The sequence below is a fragment of the Falco punctatus genome (genome assembly GCF_963210335.1).
Source record: "Falco punctatus genome assembly, chromosome: 3".
Lineage (NCBI taxonomy): Eukaryota > Metazoa > Chordata > Aves > Falconiformes > Falconidae > Falco > Falco punctatus.
The window spans coordinates 75,893,461-75,912,899 of record NC_137582.1 but is presented as its reverse complement, the minus strand read 5'-3'; the positions used below and the strand labels follow the sequence as shown (position 1 = coordinate 75,912,899).

Genomic DNA, 19,439 nt, shown 5'->3' with positions numbered 1-19,439 from the left:
CCTTCCAAAAGCCTTATTTAAAATACAAATAATCATCTAGGCCAGTAATGAAGTTGTCAAATTCCCCTGGAGCTACCAAAGGAACTGCTAGTGTCCCAACAGCTAGACAGGTCTGTTACTACTCACTAAACAGCTAGGGCAACAAGTGTTAGCAGAAAAGTCACAGACTGGTGTCTCACAATACTCTGTTTCTTAGGAAGCAACTGCAAATCCAGAAGAGAGTGGAACACTGCATTGCTTCTACAAGTATTGTACAGCCTAGTAAGGGAAAGAAATATAAACTATAAACAAAAAGAAGGGAGAAATGGAATTTGCATTGGGGAAATTTCACTATTTTTATCAATGTATTTTGTTCCAATGGGAATATCTCATTCATCAGATCAAGTGTCCTCTCACAGGCATCCCTGTGGACATAGAGGCCACCAGGTCCCTGCCAAAAAAGCAGCTGAGGAGGCAGCAAGGCTGTGGGCATTCAAAATCATGAACTAACATGGTGGCCTGAATCCAAATAAACCTGTACCACTCTCCCTACTGTGAACGTTATTTAGAGAGCAATGGCACAGCAAGATCACTTTTAAACTTATTCTCCCTTGCTTCTTTGTCACAGCCACATTATAAAACCAGATTCCTGAGGGGTTTTTTTCTGAATTGGGAAGGAAAAAAATCAAAAGTCATACCCACCCTTTTTCAGAGTTCTTTGCAAAACACCCTGTAACTACTCATACAAATTAAACTCAGAATTGCCCAGGAGCAGTTCATCCTTTGTGTTCATAAACTAGCAATCTTCACCTCCAGATTTTGATTTATTTTACTGAAATATTTATTTATTTCAATAAACGAAGCATTCCAGATTTGGCTGTCTTTGCAACAAAGATTACTTAAAGAGCATGACCATGAACGTACAAATTTTATTTACTGCAATCTCTTCATACAAACCATAAAATATAAAGCTGACTATCAGAAAAGTAACAGACAGTATTAGCAAAATCCTTTCTAAAGCTTCAGTTTATCAAGTTAATGGTTAATGAATTTATTAAAACTGAGAAGAAAGTCCAGGAGCAAAGTTCCAAAGTAAACCAGACTAATTTCATTGGTTCTTAAAACAGTCTCCTAACTCATTCAAAAATAACAGTACCTGTTACGCTGTCCAGAAGCTTTTCACTACCCTGCAGAGGATTGCAAAGAGTAAAGCCACCAAAATTAATTGAGTGACTCACAGAAACAACTGTTTGTAAAATTGAGTCCTTTGTCTGCATTTTAAGTTTACTATCCATCCCGCTAGCTTTTTTTTTTAGTGCTAAGAAGAAAAAAAAATAGGTTCCCACAGTTGCATAAAAGGGTAGGTATGGCCAAGGAGAAAACAAGAAGCATCTGCACCAAAGCCAGCACCAGCATATAATAGAGCACGGTCAGGATATCAGCCAGCTCACTGTGAGCACACTAGAACTGTTTCATTGCAAGCCTACATAAAATAATTTCATGAACCATGAGGAAAAAGATCACCCCTCTTGCCTATTATCAAGCTCTTAAAAAAAAACCCCAACATAATTATCTATCATAATTATCTTCTAATGTTTCTCCCATTTGCCATATACAGAGTCACCCCAGTGAGCACTGTCTCCTTTTGCTAGACTTCACTGACTGGTATTTCAGACTTGCCCTTCTGAGTAGCAGGATCAGGAAAAGCAGCATTTGCAAATGGTGCTATAAAACAAGCATGCAAAAGAGCTGAACCATCCTAGTTTTGAAACAAGATTTTCAAGTTGATAGGTACCATTAAGGAGAAGAGGATGCAGTGTTCAGATATCACTCATCGCTACAATCTCCCATCGATGACCTTTGCAAAGGACAAATCAATACTAAGCAGATACTGTATCTACTATTTCTTACTGTGTAGGAAAGGTCAACCAATTTTCATGTATGTATCAGCTCTAACATTACTTTTTCAGACACAGAACTGCTTAAAACCTGAGAATAAAGAAAAAATTCTTATCTTGTACATAGCACTATTTCAGAACGTGATAATTAAAAAAGAAGACTTGGAATGGAAACTTATTTCATAAGCAAGGTACGATGCTTATAGAAGGAACGCAAAGCTCTATCTTGCTATCAAGAAATGTTCTCTACAAATACAATGTAAATTAAATTATAAACAGCATTTATAAGAATGCTTCCTTAGCAAAATACAGTACCACCTATGTGTTTCACCACAGAAGCAAACATTTTTAAAAAAATACTAAGCTATTTACATTCATTTTGTGCACGCCTGCTACACTTTTTTTCATTCGTTTGCTCAGGCCACAGAGATTATTCTCCTCTTATAGTTCACTTAGATGGCATATTTTGAGAGAGGCCTTTATGGAAATACACATTTTGGTTCTATATTTAAACATGATCCCATTTAGCTCAGCGCCAAATCCTTTTAGCTTCAGTGAGAAAATTCTGTAATATATATGTTGCCACAGTCTAGGAGATGCCTGGTGCTGAAATCTTAGCTGAAATTTCTTGCTTTTTTACTGTATATTTGAATTCCCAAATATGCTTAAGTTTAACATTTTATAGAACCTGAAAGTTCAAGGATGAACATCAAAACTCTATTAAATTCAACAACACTGTGTTTAAATGAAAATGTATCCTTCTGTATATCTTAAACACACCAAAAACGTAAACAACACCAAAACTTCAGTCTGGGTCTGGTTAGAAAACACTGCTGCTCTATTTGATATTGGAAGTGTAAGAGCTACAAGGACAATGTTTTAAAATATTCAGAAAGCTAGTATTTTAAAATGCTTGCATATGGGAAAAGCGTTATTTAATACTCAATGTAATGAATTTCTGAGTTGCATTATCTGCAGCATCAAAAGGAGATACTGCACTCATGTTCTTTAGCTGTATGGAAGTGGAGCAATGACATTTCCATACATCTGTAAGCAAAATCACAAAAAAGATCTATGATTTCTTGATGCATACATTTAATACATTTTGGTAAGGTTTATTACAGTTCTTGCTTTCTCTTCTCAGCATTACTCATGGTTAATGTGGGGATACACACAATGTTAAAAATACCTCAGCAATTCATTTCAAGTAAAGAGAAGCAACGTTTTTAAGATTCAAGTAGTTATTTTTACTCTTACTGTGTTTGAGTCGGTCAAGGTAAGCCGTTTTGATTATTGTAATTTTGTAAATCATAGAAAACCTCCATTGACTTAAATATTTAATCATTTGTTACTTTCTTGCAAATCTATGTTCTAAGAATGGTTTCTGTCTGACAAACAAATACGAAGGCAAACCCAAGTCATACAGCTTTGTACTGTGGAACAGTGTACATTGCCATTTTAGAAAGGTCTATTCTGGTGCTGCTATCACCAATATTGACAAATATAAATTAAGCTTTTTGTTTGTTTTTAATTACTTGTTTGTGTCATCTCATCAGAAAATCAAATGTTGTTTGTTTGGGGTTTTTTTAATCATATTGTCTTGGAGCCAAACACTGAAAAAAAGCCATACTTCTAGCTGCAGCCATGTGCCACAAGCAGAATTATATCCTTTCACTGAGGAAATCCAGTCTATGACCTGTGATGCACGACAGAGCTGCCTGTCTCCCTTTCTTGTCATATTGCTTATTCTGATTAGCTGCAATGGCATGGTAGTATAGATTTTAACATACTTTTATTGCCTTTCAGGTAGCTGACTTACTGACTGGTTTTGGGGCACTTTCTTCCTGAATTTTTATGACTATGCCTCTTTAATGATTATACTTTTTAAAATTTTATTGGAGAATAATGGCTGAATTTCTGTGGGGATAGATGACAAATTCTTTTAGGTAAAATACTGAAAATGTTCACTTGAATGCAGAGGTTTGCGGTTTTTTTCCAAAAAAGAAAAAAAACACCTAATCCTCAACCCAAAACCCAATACAAAAACTGGTATGATCCTTGGCATTTCCTATCCTGCTCTTATAAAACTCTCACGCTTTTTTAAAGCACGATCCAAAATAACAGACTGAAGACATCAGCTCTCTTAAAGTAATCTATATGGTACACAGTGAAAGTCTATTTCCTTACTCCCTAACAATGAAGAACACAGAGTACAATAGTAGTTATTCTAGAAACAGCTACACTTTCTACTGTGCCTTCATAAGAATAATGGCGAAATGGCAACATTGAAATATCACCAAGAGTAAATGGAAACCAGAATGCTAACACTGCATGTGAGCACACAGGTATGCTCAGGAGACTCTGCAGGGCTGTGGTATTGCTGTACCTGGCTATAAGTGTCTGCTTTTGGAAACAGCTATTCCTCATAGATTGTCTCTTTCATTTCATTTGGTCCTGCATTAACAGGTTGTCAACCTGCACAGCATAAGAGACAGTTGTGGAAGAAGCAAAATTAAATACTTTCTCCAGAAAGCTGGTAGCAAGGTGGAGTGGGGTGGCAACAGGTTATAGCCAGTAGCATCTTCCAGCTAGAAATCTTGGTTTTTCACACCCTTATAAAAGCAGCAGAAAGATGTAAGGTAGATTTTCTTCATTACAGCTATGAACATTACAATACTATACTTCCATTACTATTGACCTGAATTCTGTGACATGTTTCGGAGAAATCTTTGCTTTTAAGGAAGATGATAAAACAAAGAGGAATCCATGACAATTCTTTACTTGCACAAAGAGTGTCTTTAGGCAGGTAAATAAACTCATAGCATACATATATTTCAATAAAGACATATTTTATAAAATATTAAGAGTTACCTAAAACAACCCCCTAAAACTAATAATGAAGTACCTAAGTTGTATATTTCTTCATGGTGTAAACTAATGGCAAGAAGTGTACTTTCAGCACACTGTATCCTCAACTTTCAGGGAGATTCCTTATTTAGAGATTCAGTTCACTTTCTTGCCTGTACCCAGAAGCCCCAACACTCTATTTTACCTCTTCTTTTTCTTTTTTGCTCTTAAAAATTACACTAAAACTACTTTAAAAGGTATTTTATTACTCCAACAGAAGTAAGTACCTGCTGTAAAACAAGGTACATATTCCCATAAGCTTTTTATACATTCTCACAAGCCATTATGCCCCATTTAATTTCATTTGAATTTTAACCATGTCCTTACACTTAGTTCCACCTTAGTATCTTACCACACCATCTTACTAATAATCGCTTTTGAGATTCCAAGTTCTGTAATTTAATTAAAACTGTGGACTAATATTACAACACTAATTTAACTACAGGACTTTGAGAATTGGTGCATCTTGGAGAAAAAAGAACTGACTTTGCCGAATACTTGACTGTCCCAAGTACCTTGTGTTTTAAAAGTGATGTCATTTTCTTTAGATCTAATGACAGATGACCTTCAGAAAATGACATCACATCAAAGTCATCAAAACAGCACAGGCCTAATAAAAATGAAAACTATTAAGTGCATCATACAACATCTGAAAGAAAGATTATTCTACCTGTATCGGACATGCTCGATTGTGTCATATGTCAACTTGCTGCTGATATTCTGACTATGAGGGTTGCCTAGGAGACAACAGAGATACTGAAGTTAATAATTATTCATAATTTTCCTATTACTTTTTTCTTTTAGGAAAGTATTACACCAAGCCAGCTTGAAAAGATGACAAAGATTTAACGTATACTTCACAGAATATGCTTCACAGAGCTATGCTCTGAAGTTCCTTAGAAAAGTTAGTCAAGAGAAGGGACATGCAGCAGAAGAAAGCAATTATGGCAGACCCTGAAACGTCAGCTGGATCATTTACTCTTACTAATACTTAGGCAGTTCCCTTAAAAAGAAAAAGCAACTGCATATGCACAAACATATTAGGAAGAACTACAGACAGAATGCACATTCACAAAAATATTCGCGCACTAGCTGAGAAGCGATTTAGAAGAGAGAGCATCTGGAGATGATAGACATTCATGATTGGAAACCAGGACTAACTCTGGTTTTTTTAGTGTCTGAAATTCAAATAGCTCATGAAAATATAAATTTTATTACAAAATAAGTAGCCACCTTAGCACAGCTCAGCACAAGCATGCATTAACAATTAAGACAGCACATAAAGAAGGGCATGAATTTATCTTCTTGAGCAAAAATGACTACAGCAGTATCCACACAGGCACAACACACTTTCCTATTAGTAAATGCTTAAAGAACATGCCTACAGAGTTTGGAAAGAGAACAAGAAAAAAATTGCTAATTAATACATTTTTTTTCACTAGGCTGCAACATTAGCTACTCTCTTCTTAAAATTTCAAAATCACCCTGCTGAAAGTTACTGAGTGAGGTGTTGAAAAGAATATTAAATTTAGAGTTCAAACCCAAGACTAATACTTGGATTTTTCATCCCTGATGTTGCATTTCTGTAATTTCCAATTCAAATACTCTCAATTTAGAAGTGAGAATTACTCTTACTTACACTGCTTTCCCTCATTTACACATGCAACAGCTAAACTGCAGTTCTTTCGGCCTGTGTATTATCACCAAGAAAATCAAAAAAGTTGTAAGTCAAACTCCCTCTTCACTCACATCTGTATCTGTTAAATGAACTCTTCTTATATAACAGCTACTGCCCTCAGAGTATCAGAGATGTAAATGAAAAAAAGGAGATTTGACCATACTAGAGCTCTGGTTATCATTTTAGATGAAAGCAGTAGTAAAAAAGATACAATTTGTTCTCCCACACCATTACAGGCACTATGCAAATCTGCTCCAGACTGGCAGCACTACTATTTCTATTCACAAGCGCTCAACTGATTAAAAAACTAAATTTTTTTCTGCCACAGATGGTACTTATAATAAGGGTTGAGCCCAATGTTGTTTGAAATAACTAAGATCAGAGTGCATATATTTCACTCTACAATGGCTACAGTGACAGAACATTAATTTTAATATCCCTGACATGCACTTGAATAGGAGATTTTGAATGTAATCAAATCAATGTATCTTGTTGTAACAGCAAAGAAACCTATACCTATCACAAATAACATCTATTTTGTAGAGGAACTCAAATTCACAATCTGGATCCTGGCTTCACCAGCATTCAGGAAAAAAGAGAAGGGGAAATGACATGTACAATAGCACATTAAAAATGAAAACTACCCAGGACTCTCAAGTGGCTCACCCAAGTGATAAGCACAAGTGTGCCAGGGCTTGAGTGAACAGTTTTCTTTCAAAGCAGTGGTACCAAGTTCCCAAGTGAGGAATCACTTTGCTCTATGATCAGGGAGCACAAGAAAGGCACAAACTAGCAAAAAGGACACAAAGCCCACAAATAGAAACACACAATAAGAAATTTTGATTACTTCAGTGGGACTACTCACAGCATATATAGATCACACTACAGTATATTTTTTTTTCTGGTTGAGCATGAATCAGTAACATAACTTGTCTCACACAAAACCAATATTTCATAAAAAATGGATGTTGCTGCCTTTGTATAAAATTGCATTCAGTGTGTGGTTCTCAGCTAGATAATAATGTTGGAAAGAGATGAAAGGTTTAAGTAGAGGATCTTGGGACAAAATACTTAGAGGTGGTGCTGAAGTGCCCACATCAACAGCTGCAATAGCTACATCTCCACCCAAATATTGCATAATTCGGTAGCTACTTTTACTCACATTCTTATGCACAAGATTGCTTTGGTAATACACATCCTTTTTTCTGAGTGGGCATCTAAGTCTAATCATCTGGGAGAGGTACAGTACCTATTCCCTGCCTAAATTAACTTGAGATTTTGGAGCTAAGCTTTCTTCTAAATAAAATTAATATACCAAGCCACAGTATAAGCTTCCTGTAATGACTCTCACTGAGGAGAGTGGTTCTGGATTCTGGTCCTTGCATATGAAATTATGTATGTGTGGAGGGGGAAAAAAAACACCAGAAACCACCAAACAAACAGTGCTCAGCGTTCCATTGTATTTGTTTATCCCCAGCATGATGCCCTAACCCCTGGACAACAGTCATGCTCCCTTTGATTTTTCTTCTTCACCAATACAGACACGTCCATGGCCACCAAAGAACAAAGCCAGGGGTGGCACAAATGGGCTATGACTCCTTTGCAAAATCACTGGTCTTCCAACTACTTAATAGCAGTGTTAAAAACTCACAGAAGTACTCTTCCAGCAACTCGAGAGACACAGTTTTGATCTATTTAGATGGAAACTTGAGATGACTAACAGGAACTCTGTTTTGTGCTTACCATAAATGTTGTTTCTGAGGTCATCAGTAAAAGCTTTAAGTAGACTCTCTGGGAAAAGTGCTGAACCGGCATGGTCAAGGTAAGTAATCCCTAAAATAAAGATAAAATTACTAGATTCATTTTTTAAAATATTTAATTCCATTTTCTCCCACAGATTACATTGTGAAGTACACCATTCAAACACCCCTAATGCACTGCACCACACAAAAAATCAAGTTCCCTAAATTCCTGGGGTATGATATTTCTCTGCCCGACTTAGAGGTCTCTACAGCTCTTGAAAAACATTTCTCAAATATGTTCCAATAGTCAGGCAATACTCACAGCAAGGCATCTCTCACTCATTAGTGGGCAAAAAAAGGTTACAATAAAAGCCCAACATTGTGATTGCATCTTTATAATTTTTAATTAAAACCAAGTATTTTAAGAGGTCCTTCCTTTCATGTTTAGATTACACATTCTTTGGAAGAAAAAAATCTTTTTGTTCTGCCCGTACAAGACTGAGCAAGCTGATCTCTTCAGCCACAATACCCTGTTACTCCTAGGCACTACTTATTATGAAAAGTACTACTACCACAATGATAATTATTATTAATAGCAACAACAATAGTAGTGTTGCGTCCTTGCTGACAGATGAAGCAATGCTCTCAAGAACTGACAAGGCCTAAATCATGCTTGAAGCTCAAAGACGGGACTAGTTTAAGTTTTAATGTATTTAAATATTTCTTGCCACTCTGCTGCACTTAACATTCAATTCATTTTTAAAATCTCCTTTTATATTATTAAGCTATTGCAAAACTTTTAAATAAATGCTTATTGGAGATGAAGGCTTTTTCATGTTTGGTTATTTTAGATTTCTTAATCTTTAGTAATTATTCTTCTATTTCTCCAGTGTGTTTCATGCCCTTTATTAGTTTTTTTCATTTCACTTACCTTAAGTATTTCAACCTATTTCAAATTTTAATAATGATGAATATGATTAAGATTAGAATTTATTAAGTATTTTAAAGGCCTTCCCTTTCCAGAGGGATTTAAAACTAAGTTAAGCTTTAAATGAGAAGCCTTGACACTTGGAAATACATATTACTATGTATTAGGTTGCTGTCGCAGTGATTCAGCGGGTAAAGATGTGAGGCAGTGCTAATGATAAAATCAGTCTGGACACCCATCCCTTCTCTTATTTTCAAAAGAGAAAAGCCCTCCTGTACCTTAAGATTTCCCCAATTACAGTGGCTAACACAAACAGAATTTGTAATGATGGCTTGAAGTTAATAAAGTATTTTGAGGTGCTCTGTGGGGTGGAGCATGGATAAAATCTGGATTGATTTATTAGACGTACAGACTTCTTAGATTTTTTATTTATTTATTTTTTTAATCCTAGAAAGATTCTCCCAAACAGTAAGTAGTGGCACCTACAAGCACACGAGGGACATGATGCACACGGGGAGGGGGGGGGGGGGGGGGGGGGGCGCCCAGCCCAGTTTCTGACAGGGGAGGTGACAGCTGCTCGGCTGGTGCCCAAAATGCAGGGGGTTTGGAGGGAGCGAGGCATGCTGCAACAGGGCGGGAGACAGCCGGCCCCTGCCAGCAAGGGGACACCGGCAAGGGGATGCCACCAGCAAGGGGACAGCAGCTTCACCTCTGGCAGGCCATATGCGCACCATGGCCACCCCGAGACCAAGGCCTGCTGCGCGGCCCACGGCTTGGCGCCAGACACCTCTGCCCTGAGGTGGAGTTGAAGCAGGGAGGGACAGCCATAGCCACCGCCACCGGGGCCCAGCCCGATGGCAGCGGCCAGGGCTGTAACAACGCACTGTCACGGGCTACAGCTCTGTGAAAACAGCTAGAGTGGAGGAAGGGAAGAGGCAGCCCTGTGCAAGAAACAGGGGGGAAGGACTGCTGTCCTGGAGGCAACCAACCCGGCCAATAATCTTTCTCAACAAAGCTCACACACAGACGCTATTTGGCTCGTTAGATCTTATGGGCACCACAAGCACAGCCTAGTGATGCTCCTCTGGAGGCAGACAGCCGCTGGGTTTGGACCTTCTGGCCAGAAGGCAGTTGACAGCACTGGGGTGATAATGTAGCCATGCAGCATAGGCACAAACCAGGCAACTAGCTAAGGCTCCCCAGACACCAACCACCCGCTGACAAGGGCACAGGAACTTTCCATCCAGACCAACGCTCCTGTGAGGCAAAGTGGACTGAAAGATCTCTAGGTAGAGGCCCCATAGGTGGTTTTTCGAATTTGATTCATTATGTAGCTTATTAAGAAGGCCAAGCTTGCAGTTCTGTGAAAGAGGCAAAACCACCAGCCGGTCATTTTTAAAATTCCTCCTCCAGATACATCACTTTGAAAATGTGCGAGGACATTTGGCTGAGGAAGGAAAAAATTATTAATTCTTAAACTTTTATTTTATCTTTAATGCTGTTGTTTAATTGAAAACAGAGAACAGCATTGAATACTCTCTCTCCACTGCCCAAAAAAAGAAATCCGTTCTCTCATCATTTGAGTCTGCGCTGAAGCAAATATCTTTATTGCTATTGCACTTTTATGCTGTAGTTTTTCCCCTCCCGTCTTACTGCAAAAAAACCTGTATTTTTAAAGGAAAGAAAAAAATGTGGTATATGCGTAACACTAGCAAAGGAAAGAACATGAATAACTTTCATTGTGCTTTTCCTCTGGTTTAATAACATTTGCTTCTTTAACTTTATTGAACGCACATTAACCAAAGAGATTTCTCAGTATATACAGAATAATACAGATCCCCTCATTTCGCTGTGGTATTTACTATATGGGCTGTCAGCACTACGAAATTATACTGTTTACGGGAAGTAACAGAAGAAAGGAAATATAATATGATCAACCAAAAGAAAATTAAAATTTAATACCCATCAGGACATGGTTTCATTGCTCAGGGAAAATGTAAAATTAACTTTTAGTTTAATTTACATACCATTATGTTTGGAATGTGTAACTGACTTCATTGATCTAATAATATACCAACTATTTGATAAAATCACATTTCAGAAGTAGTTTTTTTTACAGGAGTATCAAAAACCATTCAACGTGTCGGCATTAGTTATGGAAAATTATTCAGCAAGTGTATTGGTTCATAAGCTGTAATATTCATATGCTAATATACTTGCAGATTAATTTTACATGGGGTACTCTTTGGGAACCAATGGGGGCCAGTCTGTCCTGCTGAAGAAAGCCCTGGCCCAGCTCTCTGTTCTTCTGTGCTACAATTCACCTCTTAATAAAGCATCCGCCATCTCTGTATGCCTGCCTTGGCTCTTTGTAAAACTTCAAAAGTGCATGAGCACATACAGCCTCAGAAATGCCATGGGACCATTCAATTTAACCAAACATTTCTCTCTCTTAAATGAAAAAAAATGATAAAGATAATTTAATTTGAGCATTTTAAAATTAGAGTTTAAGACTAGGTGAGAACACTCAGCTGTACATAATCTGACTGCCTGCAAAACACACAAGGCAAAAAGAAACTACGTAGATTAATCTTTTGGAGTCAAAACACCTGCTTCTGAAAAAAGCACACCTTCCTAAAAGGTGACTCCACCTGACCTTGAAGAAATTTCAAGGCATCATTTGATGAACTTAAAGTAAAACAACACGGTTATGTCTTTACTCAATCTCTTGGTATGTATTAAGCTATATAAATGCCTGCCACCCACAGGATGGGCTAGAGAAGAGAGGCAGCACAGAGAGACCATGGAGGCACTCCCTACAATGGCCTGGTGGCACATGGAGGGTAAGCTTTCTCCTCCTTCATATCTCATCTGTAAACTCATGCCTGGTCACCCAGCTCCTATCTGACTAAATTATTGCTACTTTGGTATTATGTAATCTGCTGTTTTAATTCCTGAGGTTGTTCCTGGTGCTACACGTTTATGAATTTCGACTGAGTATCACTTCCAAAAATAACCAATTTACCTACATTCCATATGGCTGCTCCATGTCCACCTCCTTAACCTTTTGCCATCCTGTGATCCTATCACAATCAGCAAAACATGCCAGCCTGCGCTGTGGCTTCACAGATTGTTTCTCACAGCCCCAGCACTTCAAAATCCCAGAACTCCAGCTGATTACAGGCTGCCAGTCACATTACCAAAAGTTTCATAATGAAGAATGAAATGAGTAGTTACAAGACAACAACTACACAGAATCATGAATTTTGTTTGGCAGATACAAATGCAATTCAGTACGTTTATATGCAAAATACTACTTCGAAGTAGATACAGCCAATGCCCCCAGGAAAGAGTGTATCTTAAGTACAGCAATATTAACAAAACCAGTATGAAATAGATTATATGAAAACAAGCTGAAGGCAAAAGAAAGCATTTTCTGTCCAAAGATAAATATGGGAGATTTTCATAAACCCGAACAAAAGCTAATGACAAAATAGGAAGGAGAGGACCCTACAGAAGTTGTAGACAAGCATGGTATCATTTAGAGTCAGTGAGATTTTAACAGGTAGCATTACATCAGGTTATTTTAGTCATCTAAGTCAGATGCCCTTTAGAGGCAGCTCCCCCTTTCCACTGACTGCATGAGAACTTAGTCATCCCTCTGGGATGCTCCTACATTAAATGTCAAAAGTACCTTTAACTATGTAATACATATAACCTTTACAAAAAGTGCCTGAAATCTCACAATGACACAGGACATGATATGCCCACACACTGTATAGACAGGTAATGATCCTGGTTCTTCAAAACTATTAATGAATTACGTTAAAAAAAAAAAAAAAAAAAGAAGGAAAAAACTGAAGCAAACATACCCAAGAAAAACATCCTACTATTATGGCTTGAGATTTGTTTTTGCTGGATATTTTCTTGATTAAACATTTAGTGAATATTGTTATCTGTACGTTCAGTTCCCGTTTGGTATCGATCTAGACAAAGGCTATCAAAACCAGATTATGTTTTCTGAATAACAGCATGCCTCTCACCTAAACACTCCTGCTCTGCTAGACCAGGTAATGTTTTGTTTCCCTTGCTTGGGGCCAAGGAACTCTTCAAAAGACCACAAAAGCATAGCATTTGATGGACAAAGCCACAGATGCCCAAAGACTGAATAGTTACCATGCAGTCGAAGGAGACACGGTTCTTCAGCATGCTTTAATTGCTACAAGCTCAGTGAAGGAATGTAGCAGTCAGCCCACAGCCATGGGGCATGTTCCCCTTCCCACTGCCAGTCCACCAAGTTCATCAATTTGAGTAACCACAGCTTGACATGGCTGCCAAATGCTGATCCACGCTGGACTACGAGCAACCTGAATAATGGTATCAGTATTTTAAAGGCTGCTAACAAGTTCCTGAGTTTTGTGGGAAACTGGTGTTTAATTAATGTATTTTAGTGTTTGACTTGATGGACTGATTACAGAACGCAAAGCATGAAATGTGCTATTAAATTTATCTGTAATAAGTTCCCATTATTTTTTTCCATGTGCTATTGGCTTGCATTATTGCTCTCACTGCATTATTACCTACAGCAAAGCAGACAGAACATTAAAACAGTTTACAGTCAATACCATACACCTTCTTTTCTTACTGTACTCCTCAGCAGGGACCATACCAACTCCACAAAAGCTGTTTAGGCAGCTAGGGTTATTCAAGTAAGCACTGGCACTATTCTGTACATGAGCCCCTACTTGCAGCTTATAGTTCACAGCTTGCTGGTATTGCGGTCTGTGTGAGCGCAAAAGAAAGCAGTTTTCACATTTATTAAGAAGCCACATCCAACCCTATGAAATATATCTTTCACAGCTACAGAAGAAAAAAATACATGCCATCAAATTTCATCATTTGGCAGCTCCCATGCTAAACGAGACCACGGTAAAGGGATCAATCAGCACTCACCTTCCTCCCTTTGGCCTGTCTGTAAGACACAGCTTTATTCAGTGCTCACTTTTTGCCCACTGGGACATGATTAAATATCGACTGCAGTCAGTGATATTATTTCCACAGACACCTTTAATGGGTTGTGTGAGACCAGCTGAAGCCTTACTTGTGGGCGTGAATCAGAGGTACCTCAGCTACATGCGAGTAACATACTGCAGCCTACCGTCTCGTCACCTTTGAATGAAATATAAATCACAAGTGATTCATACCTAATGCAGGTCTTCAAACTGTAACTTACCCAAACTGAAACTAGCTTTCACACCTCTCTATGAAGATACTACTATCTTTAACTCTTCTTTTTTTTTCCCTTTCTCTCTGATGCAATTGATTGAATAAAAGAAGAGTTGAAAGAGAACATATTCCCCGTTCTTCTGTTACTGGAAAATGCTTTTGCTGGTATTGCTGAAATTTTCACAGAAACATTCACTTTTGCCTAGGAAAGGCATACATACAGAATTTCCACTGGAGATGAAAACACAATGGTAAAAAGCAATGTTTAAGGAATCTTACTAATAATTATTTATAACAGCTGCCATTAGCTAAACATTCTAGTAGCATTTTCCTGCTTTACTTTTCTTCTGAATCTTCCCCTAAAACAGGGGAAGCCACAGGCTTACAACAAAATGCCAAGGCATTTGAAACTGACTTTTCTAGTTAGTTCTATTTCTTGCTTTGTGACCTGAATTAATCAGATTCATACAAAATCTAGGACAAATTAGTGACTCTAAATTTTCCCTGCAAAATGTATCAAAATGAAATGTGCAGTGCTATATATAAAGCCTTTGAATTTTTTTTATGGATTTCCAAAAACACTTATAAGAAGACAAACTAAGTTGAAAATAACAGAAAAACAAAGAGCAACCTTTTCTCCCTTTCCCCTTAAAACTCATTTCATTACATAGAAACACTCAAATCACTACGAGCTTCTGGGAGCTAGAGCCTTGGCTTAAACATACAACCACAGCAACAATTAAACACTTTCATAAGAACTGGTAGATGCAATGAACCCCGAATGACAGACAGCAGAAATCAGTTATCCCAACGGTTGAGGCCCTGCAGGGGTACTTCCCAGCCATCGTTTCTGCCCAGTGACAAGGGGACGTGCAACGTCGTTTGCCAAATGCAACAGTACCTCCCTCTGCTGGCGTTTTCTGGCAAGGAGAAGTGGTTGCTACTGCAAACCAGTAGTAAAGTTATTCTCCACTGGAAGTTCTTCACAAGAGGTTCCCCACAGACAATTATAGCCCTTGATTTATTTATACCACCCAGCAAACAGTCCATTGCCAGGAACAGATTGCGAAGATCAATTTCAGGGACACAAGAATAAGAGAAACCAAGTTTCCCTTCAGTATCCTTTTGGACTACCTTTCAGAGACAAACATGTAAAACCAAATAACCACGTTACCAAGAGGAACTGTACGTAAATTCAAAGAAATTACAAGTGTGAGGACTGTCGACCAGAACCCCAGACTCATAAGATGAGAGGTCTGAGAAGATTCTTCTGGCCTATAGTGGTCAGTCCTTTGCTACAAAAGGTAACTACACTCATCAACCGAGCTACTTCCATATGAAAAATAGGTAGGCTATTAGTCTACCTTGCTCAAACCACAATACTGCTACAGAATTGCATCCTCCTATTAAGAAACTGTATCTTAAACCTCTGTATTTTTCCACAGTCAGTGTATTCTCCTATCTCCCACGTCAGCATCGTTTTGCTTTAATACCTATCTTCACCCACTCAACTTCAACAAGTGTTTCTCCCTTGATGAGCCAGTAGTACCGATCCACTTGCCCTGGCTAAAAATGTCATCTTCCTTTATTTCTAATGCATAAAAAATCTGACAACCCATTCCAGTTCCAGTGGGACCTCTTCCAGCTGGAAGCCTCTGGGAGAGACAGGGGGGGTGGAGAGCATGAGGTGGGGGTGCAGAACACACATTCTAGAAGAAGATCTCAGAATTTTGGAAAGCTAGAGTAATTTTGCCTAACTTTACTGGAAAAATACCTCCTTAGACCAATAAATCCATACCTCTTAGCTTACACTCCTGTTACGCCTTACCTGGTTTACACTCCTAATTGTTCTAGCAGTCAGAAAAAACAGCATTATTAAACCAGGAAGAGGTTTAATGCTTGAAAAGTCTATGTGTAATGTTTGAGCAAGAGCTCCTGCATCTCCTTTTCACCAGTAAGCAGTCATCAACATAACTGAAATCACAAACAGGAGACAGCAACGATTTTTCAGTGTGCTTCCTCTAGTGCAAAAAAATGTGAAGTACAGGAGTTTCAGTGTCGCTTCTGAGTAACTATTTAAGATTTAATATAATGTATGGTGGGAACGTCATTTTAATAGGAAACAGAAATACTGAGATTTTATTAGGGAGATTGAAAGTATGTACGAAAAACTATGTATAAGCTTTCCTAGTGTATATGTATTGGGTTAATCTAAACATTTTTCCATCATAAAATCTTTTGGCACCAATTCCCCACACAGCAAGCCAGTTTACCTTTTATAGTAATTTGATCCAAGCTGCTACCTCAAGTGAAACTTATTCAACTATAAACAGACCAATCTAAATGATAAGATTATGCTCAATTGCTTTACCTTTACTGAAGTTCACAGACTGCATTAGATATACAGATGTCAATAATACAACTCATTAAATAAAATTAGTTCTTATTTGGAGATTTATTTGATATGAGAATTATTTTGTAAATTTGTCAGGACTGTCCGTAATTTCCTAATAACGTCACAAAAAAGGTAATATTTCAGTACAAAAAGCATCGCCTAATTAGAAAACAAGATTTTTCCCACTCAAAAAATAAACATCTAACAGGGACAAACAAGTTTCTATCACTAATTTAATAGGAATGTAATTATACATTGACATAATTTTTCCCTCAATACCTAATTGTATCTGGCATAAATTAGTTTCTACAGCCTACTTTTCATTTATTAGGGGTTTTCCCAAGTCTTCAAAGTCTTCAACAACCATTTCCAGGAAAGTGCTAGGAATGAAAAAGTACATTTATCAAAAAATAATGTTATAGTAAACCACAGTTTTTAATTCTGAAACAGTATGATAACTGCAGAGATTTGTCAACTACTTCTGACAAAAGTAACAAAATACCAGCTTCCTAATGACTAGGCCTGAACACAGCAGTATGTGAGAGAAATCTTACCTAACACAGGCCTGCCTTTAATAGGAATAACAGCATGCAGCTTCCAGAGACTCTTTTTTTAGCTTCAATGATGTCTGGTATGTTACAGCTTACTAAAAGAAAACTAAAAATCACTTGAGCTGTTGACACAAGCACGTAGTTTATGGCCCTCTTTCTGAAGGACTGTTAATATGTGACACAGCTTTTGGAGGTTTGGCTATTACTTTGAAACTAACTCCAGACAGCAAAACTCCACTGCTGGATACTGCCATAGAGCTGTTCAGAAGGAGCAGTTTGTGGGTCTTCCAGAGACATTAGCTTCCATTGGGTACAGACGTTATCATTCTCTGGCCTCTGAAGGACTCCAACAGGACAAATCAAATCTTTTCCAAAGTCCAGTGAGTCAAAAGGAACCCAATCTGATTTGAGTTTCCTGCTGTACTACAATGTATAACCAGAGCAGAACTTTGCCTTCAGGTCACAGAGACCTCACCTCTGTAGAAGTGCAGCAAGCTTCACTCAGACAGGAGAACATGCGTCAAGGTCTGATTCAGAGCCTTTGAAGTAATTATGAGGCTCTGCTGAACTCTCCATGAGTTAAACCATTAACAAATATGCTATAATCAGCACTTCCTAAACACACCGCACTGATTATCTTTTTGGTTCCAGGCCAAGTTAAAGAGCTAGGTTATGATCTGCACAGAAGCTTAAATGACCTTTGAAACAAGTGAATTTTTCCTTTCTTGAATAATACACTGGGCTGCTAATACTGCTGTCTCATAGCGTCTACAGGGCATCTTCAGTCTCTGGGATAGGCACGTACTCTCTATAAGTTCAGGTATCAATTCAGAAAGCACAACATTTTTAATAATCCATCAAAAAAAGGAGTAGGAGGGCTACAATAACAGGGGCAACAGCAATAGAATCTCAAAATGACATTAATTAGCTTACTAGAGTCAGTCATATCAAATAAAGAACTGCTCTAGAAGTGTGTTCAAGGCATCCAGGTGATTGAGTGTTTTCTCCAAGCACATATTATACACCTTTATTTACAAATATGCACAAATATGCCTGTGTATGCAGTACTGACATGCGTATATGAATATATGTACATAAGTATCCCCTCAAGAGGATAATTAGTGTTTTCATGTTGCTTCCCGTAGCAGAACATAAGGAAAAGCAGATGTGAATCTGAAGACTCCCTTCCCTTACAGCTCTTTTCCACCTTCTCTTCTCCACCGCTTCTCTAACCGTACATTTTGATATTTCTGGAAAAGTGATAACCCAGAAGTCATCACAACTGCTTTCAGTCTCAATTAAAATTAACATCTACAAAAGAGCACCAACACTCAACAAAAATAATACCAACCTTTGGCAAAATAGTAAAGTTGATTTTTTTTGTCAGAGATTCTTTTGTTGAAAAAAGAAAAGATACTTCACCTTTAGAGTGCCCCTTCACTCCCCCTCAAAATAAGACAGATCAAAACAAAAGTATCTAAAATATCTACGTTAACCATAGTTGTTGGTAGATAGCTTGAAGACACTTAGGCATGCTTCTAACTTGAATAAATTTGCATTTTCTAGAGAATTCCAGTACAGGGGACTAAGTTCTAATGCTGTTCAGCTCAATGCAAGTCCATTCAGTCAACTACTCCTCTCCTTTGCAACTTTGCTTTGTTTATCAGGATGCTCTATGTTTAAATAAAAGTAGGATTTGGGGCACCTGTGAAGCTATGCTAGTACTAAGAGAACAAAAATATCTGAGCATCATAAACCCAGTAATAGACTGATGCTACGGACAAAAATATACAGAATTTCATGTTTGGTAACAACGTTCCAGTAGATACCTTTGCCTACAAAAATGAGTTTTGCAGTTGCTCCTTTTTTTTTTTTTTTTTTTTTTAATGGACCCAGCAATAAAGCAATTACAACTTTATCCAAGTTTTATAACCATACACCTAAAGAATATTTTGCTGTGCTTCACTAAATCATGGTATAATTCCTCTCAATTAAAGGCCTTCTTTCAATACTAACACCATTAGGAATGAAAGAGAATTACAATTTCACCATAAATTATTCAAAGCACTAAATACAAATGGCCTCATTAACACTAGACTAGCTTTGAGAATGAATAAAAGATTACACATGGAAAA

The 19,439-nt window shown here is 37.7% G+C and overlaps 1 protein-coding gene across 3 annotated transcripts in view; it reads right to left on the bottom strand.

Moving 5' to 3' along the window:
• The window catches only part of MOCOS (molybdenum cofactor sulfurase), a 262,563-nt gene that overhangs the window by 198,341 nt on the left and 44,783 nt on the right, over positions 1–19,439 (bottom strand). For all 3 annotated transcript variants that reach the window (XM_080378145.1, XM_080378147.1, XM_080378146.1), the window contains exons 3-4: positions 8,206–8,295; positions 5,455–5,521 (exon numbers count right to left, since the gene is read on the bottom strand). In XM_080378145.1, the coding sequence (XP_080234271.1) occupies positions 5,455–5,521; positions 8,206–8,295 (157 nt within the window). The remainder of the gene's footprint in view (positions 1–5,454; positions 5,522–8,205; positions 8,296–19,439) is intronic.